This window comes from Macrosteles quadrilineatus, unplaced genomic scaffold, assembly GCF_028750875.1.
Source record: "Macrosteles quadrilineatus isolate MER2022 unplaced genomic scaffold, UCM_ALF_1.0 Scaffold_9__3_contigs__length_116548681, whole genome shotgun sequence".
NCBI classification, from domain to species: domain Eukaryota; kingdom Metazoa; phylum Arthropoda; class Insecta; order Hemiptera; family Cicadellidae; genus Macrosteles; species Macrosteles quadrilineatus.
This window is the reverse complement of record NW_026542602.1, coordinates 7,502,983-7,514,844: the sequence shown is the minus strand read 5'-3', so window position 1 is coordinate 7,514,844 and position 11,862 is coordinate 7,502,983. Positions and strand designations below refer to the sequence as shown.

Sequence of the window (11,862 nt, the reverse complement as noted above, 5' to 3'; positions counted from 1 at the left end):
CTCTCTTTCAAAGTTTGAGGTTAGAAGGACAGGAATAAATTGAATTATTGTCACCACTGTTACTATTACACCACAGCACGTGAATTAACTTTTACTGTCCAGTGTGTATATTCCACTGGCGTGTAATTTAGGTACAATGACTGACATTGTTGATGGCCAGTTTAGCGACGCTGATGAAGAGTAAGTCCGTTTTAACCTACATAATTACTACTGCTAATTTATTTTTAGTTCACTTTTAGGCTAAGTAACATAACCTCATTACTCCACTATTTTGTAAATTTTATTTAACATTTCGGGACCAGTCTCTTAACTGGGCTACGCTAATATCGATTAACAATCTATATTTTTAACTAGGCCTATATTGATTATAAAAATGAAACCGTCATAACCTAACCTAACTAACCAAACTTGCAGTAAAGCCGGGTTTACACGATGCTAGTAGGCGAGACAATTGTCTTAGCCAATTGCCATCACGTAGTTGCGGAATTGTCGTAGGCCAGACAAGTTGAACTAGAACCTGTTCACACGTGGCCAACACTTTTCCAGGCATTTTACAATGAACTAGGGTAATATTGCCAAAAGACAAGACAGCGCTATTGGCCTATATTGTTTTCACGGCGCCATTTGTCAAGACAACTGGGTTTTCGATGGGTGACCTCACTGGGCTCATTGTCCTCAGTCTACTCCCGGAGACAACTGAATTTTGGGGCAATTGACAGTTCAATAAATGTGTGCAAGTCATCAATATTGGTTTAGTTTCAGGGCAGTAACATGTTTTAATTTTTGTTATCGTGTGTAATTTGGATGCAGCAGCGTACGTATGTTAGTCGCATTGCTGATGAAGCTAAAGAATAGGACAACAACTCCATCAGAACCAGCATCACTTAGTTCAGAGTTTTTATTCACCTCAGCTGTTTGAAAATTAGTCTGAAGAGAATTAATTTTCTTAGCTATTGAATGTATGGTTCCACAAAGCCGGTAGCCTACCTAACGCACGTTCCACCTCAATTATTTCCAATAAAACTTCTTTCTCATCTTAATCAAGAATCAAGAATTTTTATTCATCGTTAACGCTATGTACAACACATGCAATGGATGAACGTCATTAGTAGCCTAAAGTTTACAGGCAATAAGGCTAAATAAATATAGACAATAAAATATAAACAAGTGCAGAATACATGAAAAAGGTATCACAGTCATCTTAAAAATAAAATACTGAAGTTTATAAAAACATATGTAAGCAAAGACTGAAAACAGGTGCACTGTGTATACAATACATGCAGTGTGTTTAAAATAATAAATAAATCTAAATTAATAAAACTTCTAAAATTTCTTTGCCATACTTATTAACGAATTAGAAAGTTAACCGTTTAAAACACAATTTTAACACAAAATCAACCTACCTCGAGCAAATGAACTTTCAGAATAACAGGATATTGTAAAATACTACCCACCCGATTCAATACCTATATTGAAGATTGTGCAATAATTTTCTAAGCTTTTCTAAAATTATTAACTCAATATATTGCACAACCTGATTGTCCAATTCAATATATCCCATACACGATCAATAATATTGTGCAATATGAAATATTGTGCAATAATATTGACTGTGTATGGGGGCCTAGACTGACAGGATACTGTACAATACTACCCATAAACGGTTAAATATTTTTAAGATTGTGCAATAATTTTCAAAACTTATTGTATTCCTTCAATGGGTATATTGCACAACCTGATTTTCCCCTTTATTGTACACGTTCAATAATATTGTGCAATAATATGACCATGTGTGGGGTCCTTAAAATAGGGATACAAATTAGAATTTTTTAAGAAGTTATTCAATCAAGGAAGTTCAAACTAGGCACGCTATACTGTCATGCCAGTTACTGTGGATGGGGTTTTATACTTAAACAAAAATAAGAGAGAAGATTGTTCTGATAATTTTTAGAAACAATTATTGAATTGTATTATGGTAATAGGCTCTGCTGTTATAAACGTATGTAATACTTAGCCTGAACTAAATCGTCAATTGCTCAAATAACTAATAAGTGAAATATGTTCCAGAAGATCTAAATCAGCGACAGTTCACGAAACCCAACAAGAAAAATGCAAAAAGAATAGGCCTATAATGTACTAGCCTATAGGTCACATATAATCTTTTATTTTTAAACTGATTAGTTCGTCTATACTCTATACTATAGATCTATGAATCAATCAATATTTTGTTGCAGTGGGGAAATACAATGGGGAAAAGAAGAAGGAAAGCCATTTAAGCTTCAAATTATGGATAAATTTTACAATCTCTCTATAAGTGAGCATAACGGTCCTGAAGATTATGATGAAGATTACGAGTCAGCGAGTGAAGATGAAGAGTTATACTACGAAGATGATGATTATGAAGAAGGAGGTAAGCCAAGATTCTTAAATTAGGAATACTAATACACTCTAAAGAGTATGAAATATAGGCCTAAACTTTATTGGTCCAATTAAAACTTAACAGATTTTTAAGAGAAGTTGCTTTTTCATTTCATTAAACTTCTGGGTGATTTAAAATCTTAGTTTTGTTGGTGTTTTATAATTCCTAATTTACCAAAAATCCCAAAATGTTATTTATTTTCTCTTAATATCCATCCATCTTCAAGTAACCTATTTGTTCAGCTTTCATTTCCCCACTAGATGGCGCAAAAAAGGTGTCCGGTAGTATTTAAACATTCTTAGAAACTTATCCTTGCTGCAGTTGACTTATAATTAAAAATTATTCAACAATGGATACTAAGTTAATCATATCCAAATCAGTACCTTAGTCAATCACCCAAGCATTTATTTTGTTAAGCAATATACTTTTTGCAAATTATTTTAGAGTTGGTCTTGTTGCTCAACTAGTGGTTGGTGTCTTTTAATTTGGTTTGAGAGGGACAGGTACAATCCCTGTCATATCCCTAAAAATTTGAAAGGATTTGGATTGCTTCTAATTTAAAGTGTTATTAATACGTTCATACAAAATGCCACTGGTGTAGACACTACTAGAAAAGTTATATTTGTCTTAATTGTTTCGTCAATTTTTTCCTTGAAGAATCTTACGAATGTTTAGAGGAATGTGCTTTAATCTTATAATTTACCTTTGTTACAGAGCTCGAAGGTTATCGCAAATCCAACGATAACTTCAGGCATAGTGGAACTAACTCTCAAGCAGCTAGCAAGAAGGTTTCAAACTATCAGCCGTCAGACAAACTGTTCAAGAAGTATGTCAATAAAATCAACGTGGATAGATATGAGGGTCCTCCACTGCCGAATCACGTTGCTAACAAAGTCATGGAGACGGAGAAAAAAGTCGAAGCCGAAAGGTGAGTTTGAGAGAGATAATTTATCATAATTATGAAGATTGCATGATGATGGGTATGAGGAAAGTTTGACTAAGATTGTAGCCTACTCTAGGCTTCTGAGATTTTTTATGACAACTACACCAAGTCGGACCGATAGACACTGTTATTCAACCTTTTTTCACCCTGGCAGGATACGAACAAAAGACAAACACGACCGGGCGACAGCTGAGCAGGTGATGGACCCTCGGACACGTATGATCCTGTTCAAGCTTCTGAACCGCGGAGTGATCCGCGAGATCAACGGCTGCATATCCACGGGCAAGGAGGCCAACGTGTATCATGCAACAACTATCAAGGACGGAGAACCTAGGGACTTGGCCATCAAGATATACAAAACGTCCATCTTGGTGTTCAAAGACAGAGATAGATATGTGTCTGGCGAGTTTAGGTAAGACAATTATTTTTATATTGATTATAGTTAGACTCTAGTCTTTCCATTGATGTAATTCAAGGAGCGAGCTGGTCTAGTGGTTTATGCGAGACAACCTGAGGTTCCAGGCTTAAGTTCTACCAAATCACCAATGGGTTTTATAGTGATAATGTCGCAACCCATCAGTCTATCCTGAAGTAATGTGAAATATGATCCAGGGTAGAGTTAAGCGTCCTAGGACAAAATGGAAACAAATTGTGTAATAACAATGTGTGTAATTGAATTGATAGTTTTAAAAACTGCTTAATTATTCCTAATAATTTTCAGAATCAACTTTACTACTTGTTTATCACTAAACTGCACTATATAACCACTCAACCAGGCATAGTGTCATTTTTTCAAACAAAATAAACTTACAGGTTGTCAAACTGTATGTTAACTGAAGAATTGTTGTGTTCAGGTTCCGGCACGGCTACAGCAGACACAACCCGCGCAAGATGGTGCGCACGTGGGCGGAGAAGGAGATGCGCAACTTGCTGCGTATGCACGCCGTAGGTCTGCCTGTTCCACAGCCTGTGCTGCTGCGTTCTCATGTGCTAGTCATGGACTTTCTTGGCAAGGAAGGCTGGCCTTCGCCCAAGCTCAAGGTAAGGACAGTTATTTGTATACAAATTAAATGTACCAATACTGTTGTAACTTTTGCTGAGCCATCTAAGAAAGATTCTGTTACAATGTTCATGGCTGCTACATTTTCAAATCATAATCTTTTTTTGCACAGAAAATCTGTATAGTAGCGTCACACACAAGAATATAAAATAAAACTAAATTCTAAATGGGCCTACTATAAGAACTAAAATGTAACAGAACAGTATCTTGATTCTATCAGCAACTTAAAAACTATTACATAGTGTATTGTAGGGAGCTTGTTCTAAAAGTGTACGTTTGACCGGTCTCCCAAACTTTTTATTGTCTTGTTCAACTTTAAGGGGTTCAGGAAACACATTAAAAACCTGATAGGCCTACTGTTATAAAAGAATCCCCCCTCAAAGAATCTTGCCCTGTGCTTATGTAGCTTGATATGGTTTTTGTGTCTGAGAGTGTAGACTATTGCATTGAATGGAAATGCGGTTGATACAAATGATAAATTTCTTTTTATTCAAACCTTGTTAGCATAAATATTTTGAATTATTTTCCCCTGAGAAAAATCAGTCCAAGTTCAAAATAATCATCAAATATTAACAGAAAATAGAGTTGTTTGTCTTATTTTACATATAAAAGGCACAACACGTGTAACAATTACCTATAGATGACTATAGATGTTGCTATTGCCACAGTATATTCTTGGAGAATGTTGTGCTAACATTGAGTATCCCCACAGGATGTAGAGTTGTCCCAGAGTAAAGCTTGTAAGCTCTACAGAGACACGGTCACTATGATGTGGACATTGTACAACAAGTGTAAACTGGTTCATGCCGACCTTAGCGAGTACAACATGTTGTAAGTATCGCATACTTGTTTAATGAGATTATTGCAATATTCTGTCAAATAACTTTTTTGTTAAATCCAGCATTTGATCATTTATGTGGTAGCTTTAACAGTTTCATCATTCACCTTTGTAAATTTAACAGCAATTGAGAAACAAAAGCAATTAAATAAATTTGGGCTTATTTGTGTTGTAATAATTCATTAATTCCTAAGGCTTCCCCTGCTGAGCCCTTGTCAAAGGCCTATAGTAATATACCTGTTGTAATTCAGGATATGTAAATTATTTGTGGGTAGATGAATTTAATCAATTTATTTGGTCCTGTGTTTTTTGCAAGATAGAAAGACCAATAGACATATAATTTTGATTTTATCGACAAACGTTATCTATGTTGATCTGGTTGCAGATATCACGAGGGACAGGCATACATGATAGATGTCTCCCAATCAGTAGAACATGATCATCCTCATTCCTTGGAGTTTTTAAGGAAAGATTGCACAAATATTACAGGTAACCATTTTATTTTTATAGAGAAGAACTAAACCAGAAGTTATTATGTTTTTTCTAGCAGTTAATTACTTTTGTAGAGTTGAAAACTTTAGACAATTTTTTTTATTGATAACAGATTTCTTCCATCGCAACCAAGTGGCCACCATGTCGGTGAAGGAGTTGTTTGACTTTGTCACGGACCCGACGATCACCGAGAAGAACATGGAGTCTTGCCTGGACAGGTTGTCGGAGCTGGCGGCCACCAGAGGCAGTGACATGACGGACGAGCAGACAGTCACGGAGGAAGTGTTCAAGAGCGCCTACATCCCTCAGCGGCTTACAGAGGTTAGTATGGGATAAGCCACCTTTATCAATCATGCTTTCTGGGGATTTTCAAAAATGTTTATTTGTTGAGGTCCTATTACATCCAGTTCTAACAATTTAAAGTGAACAGAATTCCTATGCTTAAATGCAACAAATTGCAATTCCAGCATTTTCAACCAAGGTTTGACTTTAGAAGACACGTTTTTCAGCTGATTGTGACTTAAATGACTCATGAAATGAAATGAATGAAATGAAAATCCTTCTTTATTGAGGCGAACTTAGGACCTCATGGTCCTTTCTTACAGTTAACAGACTCATGCAGCTGTAGGTGGCAGTGAAATATTTTATATAGGGATGGTCAAGTCTCGAAATTTTCGGGAAATTTTAAATCTCGTTACACGAGACGAGATTTATTTTTGGCCGAGATTTTTATTGAGACAAGAATAAAAAAAAAAATTAAAAACGCCTGCAGAAAGTCAATGCAATACCCGCAATACAGGAGCGTGTTGTAGTTGCGTTTCCTTTGCGAAGGCGTTCTTATTTAATTAATTCTTTAAATGTAAATATTACTTTAATTATTTTAATAATATTACTTTAATAACATTTGAGAAGTTTTGTTACGTGTAAGCAGTGTGAGGAATGTTTTATTACTATAAAAAGTCAAAACAAGTAAATATTTTATAAAAATTAATATTGCTTTTATTTTATGATTTATTTTATTTTAGGATAAGTTTAACTCCATCCTAACTGATATCACTATGTTTCCTAATCGTAGGCATTTTTAATAAGTTAGGCGTGATTAATAAAAAAATGTTATGCTGATGTTTTTTAATAAAAGATTGTAAATATTCTTGCCGATTATCATTATTTTTGTATTTAAACAGTCATCTAACAATGTTACAAAATCAGGTAAAAACTTTGAACGTGCATTTCCCGTTGTGTATGAGAAGGGAAATCCCGTCTCAATCTCGTCTCGAAATTTTATGAGAAATAAAAAATCTCGTCTCGTCTCGTCTCGAACTAAAAATCCAATCTCGTCCATCCCTAATTTATATTTTTTTATAGTGTAATTTGAGTGTGTTTCTTGTGCAAGACTGGACTCTATCCCATTCAGGCAAGCCTGCAATCCTAACAAAAAAGCTTAAAACCTGGGCTCTAGTGCTCTATTTTACATCCCTATGTACAAGAAATGTTTTTAAGCAAGAGCCGTTTTTGTGTATAACTCTGTAGTTCACTTACGTTGCAACTAGGCAACTCGACGCTTACTGGCATCATGAGTGAACAGAATGACGCTATATGCAGCTCTGTTACTGTCGTGTACCTGTGTGTTTAGACATTTTTTAAATTGTTAAAATTATTAATAAATCTCCCACCGAATGCAAGATAAAGTCAATGATATGATTCTTGACCACAAGAAACATATCCGATGCCGACATTCATTGCCAGAATGGCCTAAATACAATGGGTGAGGGTTGGGTGCTGAAATGGGTTATGGAGTATAAAAATGACTGTGAAAGCCCTTTTCCTCGGTGGCATTCTGAGAAAATTCTGGGTACCCATTAAAAACAATTTTTTTTTTTTCATGAAAATGCCCATTTTGAAACTCACTAACACACTAACCCATTTCTGCAACCCTCACTCATTGCATTAATGCCATACATGTAACTTGTTATCAAGGTTGACTGGGTTAGAGGGTCTTGTTATCGAGGTTTCACTTTATTTTCTACCTGTATTAAAACCACTCTTGATCATTTGCCAATTGAATTATCCTGACCAAAAAACCAGCAGATCTTAGTAAAAAAATCATCTCATTCATTCAACACTTCTTTGTCAAATAGCACCCTGGTCTTTTGGCATCATATCAAATTAAAAATATACATATAATCTATATCACAGTATATCAACAGGTAATAGACTTCGAGAGGGACATAAACCTCGTCAAGTCGGACCCAGAGGGCAAGGCAGCCGAGGACCTGACCTACCGCACACTCCTGGGTATGGGCCAGGACCTGAACCCCCAGACTACCCCTGAGCTACTGGTAGGGGAGAGTGAAGAGAGTGGGGGAGAGGAGAGTGATGGAGCGGAGGAGGAAGAGAGCAAGTTTGTCAACGCTGCACGACCAAGAGACGAATCACCCAACAGTAAAAAGGTAATTTTTTTAGGAAAAACACTTGGCTTAGGTATACATTTTAGGAAGGATATACACAACTAACTTGCCCAAGAGGTTTCAGGTAGTAGGCACACAAAAAGATCATAACATAATTTGTTATTTCACTGTAACAAAAGGGGCTTCTTCATTCAGATCTACTATTTCCTTTTGAAGACTGTTTTTTTTCCTCTTTTTCCTCCCATGTAGGGGCGGAGATATACAATTAATCGTTTGGTTAACTTATTCACGTTATTTTGTGAAGTTTTCTACTGCCTGGAATTTTCTCTTTGGTTATCAGGTTATCATTCCTTCTTCCTCAATACATTCAAACATTAAACACATGAAATTAAGCTAAAATGAGAATTAAATGTAAAAAATTAATTTTTGTGATTTTATTAGGTTTTTTTAATTGTCAAGCAAAATTTCAATTCAAAATAAATGCATTAAGTCTCGCTAATACGAACAAATTGGAACTAATTCATGTTTGAATTTATGAACATTTTGATTTAGGAAAGTTTTGACGTACTTTCCATAATGCCAATTTATATGTGTTGAGCTTCTGAAGTGTTAAGAATAAAAATACCCCCGCCGCAGCAAACCTGCAGACTAAGCAAATTTCCATTAACCTGATTGGATTTACACTGAAATGCCTCCATAAAAATAGCACATTTATTTCCTATTTAAATAGAATAAGTTTAACGAGTACTTAGGTTTGCTGCAACAGGGAGGGTAAAAAGGTTTTTTTTTATAAATTGATAATAGTTTAGTAAGAAATAAAAGTATTTTCCAAAATCGATCAAAATATGTTCATAAACAAGCAAACTACAACAGTTGACTTATTCTCCATAAGAATAACATGGGAATTTCAAAATTAAAATTTTTTTGAATTTTCTCCGTAGCAAATAGGCGCATAATAACGCTTCAATATACTAAATTATTTGTTTTTTTAAGCTCTACAAAATGGTTTAAAAAGAAATTGTGAAATTTCGTGTTTTTAGGGTCAAAAATGGGAAAAACCTATTTTTACCCCATAAAACCCCCCATAAACCCCCGTTCCCATAGTCCGATCATGCTGGTTCGCAAACTCATTCAAGTTTATCCCGCCTTACACCTTCAAACCAAATTTTATCAAAATCAGACAAAAATTACTCAAGTTATCGTGCGGATGGACACACACATATATATATATATATATATATATATAGATATATACAAATTTGAACGAATGGTGTTTTTGGCCTCTGGGGACATCAAAATGAAAAAGTAAATCGGTCCCGGGCGTAGGTCTTACCATGAGACCTACGGTAATAGCTACTTCCCTATAGAGAAATTCGCTAAAATGATAAATTCAATTAAATTTGTACAAAAAATAACTGTATTGTATGGTGACTGAGATAAAAGGTTGAATTGATGTAACAGTAGTTAAAAGTGTTACATTGATCATTAATATTCCTGTTCTTAAATTAATTTACAATGTTTCATTCATCCTCAACTAAACAATTATCTTCTTTAGGCAAGGAAAAAGGCAGTTAAAGAACAAGCAGCCGAGAAAAGGAAAACTAAAGTCCCAAAACATGTGAAGAAGAGAAATGAAAAAGTGAAGAAGAGTACCAAGTAACTCCATCATTCTAAGTTTTAATGTAATATATGTAAATAATAATTTACATTGAAAAGTTGCATTTACATTTACATTTTTTCACCTACTTCATTTTGCTTTGCTCTTATACAAGTCTGTATCCAAAGGGAAAAATTCAAACACAATAACTTTGTAATAATTAGACAAACAATCGTATAATTTAGTCGCAGTATGTACAAAACTGTACATTAAGTAGATCTCTTGAATTCTTCCAGTGTTGGTTATTCCCCTGATGATGACTGTCTCAAACGAGAAAGTTGGATGAATAAGAAGATAAATGTCATAGCCTGACTGAAACTCTGTAACAAAAAAATTAATTGTTAACTATTAAAGGAATGGTTATTCAAAATTTAATTTAAACTAGGTACTCTTACAATTAAAATAGCAAACATTTTAGCAATAGTTATTATAACCAAAATTTGTTGCAGATCTAAAAAATCATTTTATTTTTACTTTGGATTTTTTCCTAGCTATTCCCCTTCTGTCTTATTAGATTTATAAAGAAAGTAGCTGATGGTTTTCTTAAAATTTAGGAGATTTCTAAAGGGGAACGCCTTTTAAATTCTTGAAGAACAGCCCTCTCTCATAAAATCCACTGAAATAATTTTTAAACAGAATACAAATTCAGATAATGTCTGATAGATTAACATGTAAATGTTGAGAGTAAATGACTCTTATTAACACTAATACCGAAACCCCGGTCTGACAGGCCCACGGGAATTTTCAAAAATGTATGTTGGCAACACTGGTTACTTTTGAGATTCTATTCCCCCTTTTCCTCCTCTACCTATTGATATATTGTTTGTTCATTTTGCGTGGGTGCCGTGACCTTGACAGGTTGTCTGTTCATAACATACCCGTCTCAGAAGCCCATCGTTAGTGTATTTTAAAGCAGGGTCTCACAGGCCGAGGGTTTCGGTTTGTGTGTGTCTAAGCGGGGTCCATTATTTTTCAAATGAGGTCTCACAGACCGGGGGTTTCAGTTAACATCAGCCTAAGTAGGGTTTCGATATTAGTGTTAACATACATTACTGACCATGAAAGAAAATAGCAGAAGATGTTGACTGTTCTGTTAGGAACTGTTTTTGTCTCAGCCTAATTCAGACTTGTGTATATAAAAGATTTGAACAATTCTGTAACTGATTGGGTTGCACTGCACATCAAGTTAAGTCCTAATTTAATGGACAATGAAAATAATGATGGAATACCTTGAACAGAAACCTCAATCCAACTGTGAAGAATCCAAATGCATCAACATTGAAATTACTTTCCACCATCTGTTCCAAAAGTAACATCAACTGCAAAAAATATTTCAGAGTTAAGTTCCTTTTGATTGAGAAAGAAATGTGTGTAGAGGCATAAGCAGTATTAAAGTGAAATTGAATAATTTAGTGTCATTATGGTGTTCATTATGACGGTATGATTAAATACAACCTATGACTACAAATACTCTACATTTGATTCAACCTGTGGATTTTTGGAGCAGTGATGTGATTTAGAAGAAGTTTAATTACATTTTTTGACAACATTATTACACCAGTAAAACCTAAATATTTTTGTCAAGTGTGCTGGTAGCCTAGTGGTTAGCACATTGAACATTAGGGCGAGGTTTATTGGTTCGATCCCCATCGATTCTACAATGACCACTGATAAAATAAAAAACCAAATCATTGATTACATTTACATACCTCTTCTTTCACATTGCTTTCCATCTGCAAAGTATCCATTTGATACAGTGACTTTGTAGTTTTTTCTACCTAAAAAAAAGAATTAAATAATTTTTAAGTCCTTTGAAAGATCACTACCACCTTTGACTAGACAATGCTACCGGTAGTACTAAGTCAGTGAAAGCTGTCTCTATGACTTATTGTTTCTATCTTATTAAAAATAAGAAAATAAAAGATGGTCAGCTTTAGTGAAGGTGTTTTTTTTTTTTTTTTTTTTTTGTCCTAGGACGCTAGGCACGAGCCTGGGATTGTTTTTCACATTACTTCAGGCTAGACCTAGGGGTTGCGGCATTATCA

General features: G+C 34.8%; 1 protein-coding gene across 1 annotated transcript; it reads left to right on the top strand.

Annotated features, from left to right (window-relative positions):
- LOC129002779 (serine/threonine-protein kinase RIO1-like) lies at positions 1-9,881 on the top strand. Its single transcript, XM_054430829.1, has 10 exons — positions 1-180; positions 2,235-2,410; positions 3,134-3,347; positions 3,517-3,774; positions 4,217-4,403; positions 5,135-5,253; positions 5,646-5,749; positions 5,865-6,073; positions 7,960-8,202; positions 9,716-9,881. The coding sequence occupies exons 1-10, from the start codon at positions 137-139 to the stop codon at positions 9,818-9,820; spliced, it is 1,659 nt and encodes a 552-aa protein (XP_054286804.1). The 5' UTR covers positions 1-136; the 3' UTR covers positions 9,821-9,881.
- Positions 9,882-11,862: the final 1,981 nt, after the last annotated feature.

Excerpts from the sequence above, each read along its gene's own strand:
- LOC129002779 (XM_054430829.1), top strand. The coding sequence starts at position 137 with ATGACTGACATTGTTGATGGCCAGTTTAGCGACGCTGATGAAGA. Across the intron at positions 3,775-4,216 it reads TATGTGTCTGGCGAGTTTAG|GTTCCGGCACGGCTACAGCA; the intron begins GTAAGACAATTA and ends TGTTGTGTTCAG. Across the intron at positions 8,203-9,715 it reads AATCACCCAACAGTAAAAAG|GCAAGGAAAAAGGCAGTTAA; the intron begins GTAATTTTTTTA and ends TATCTTCTTTAG.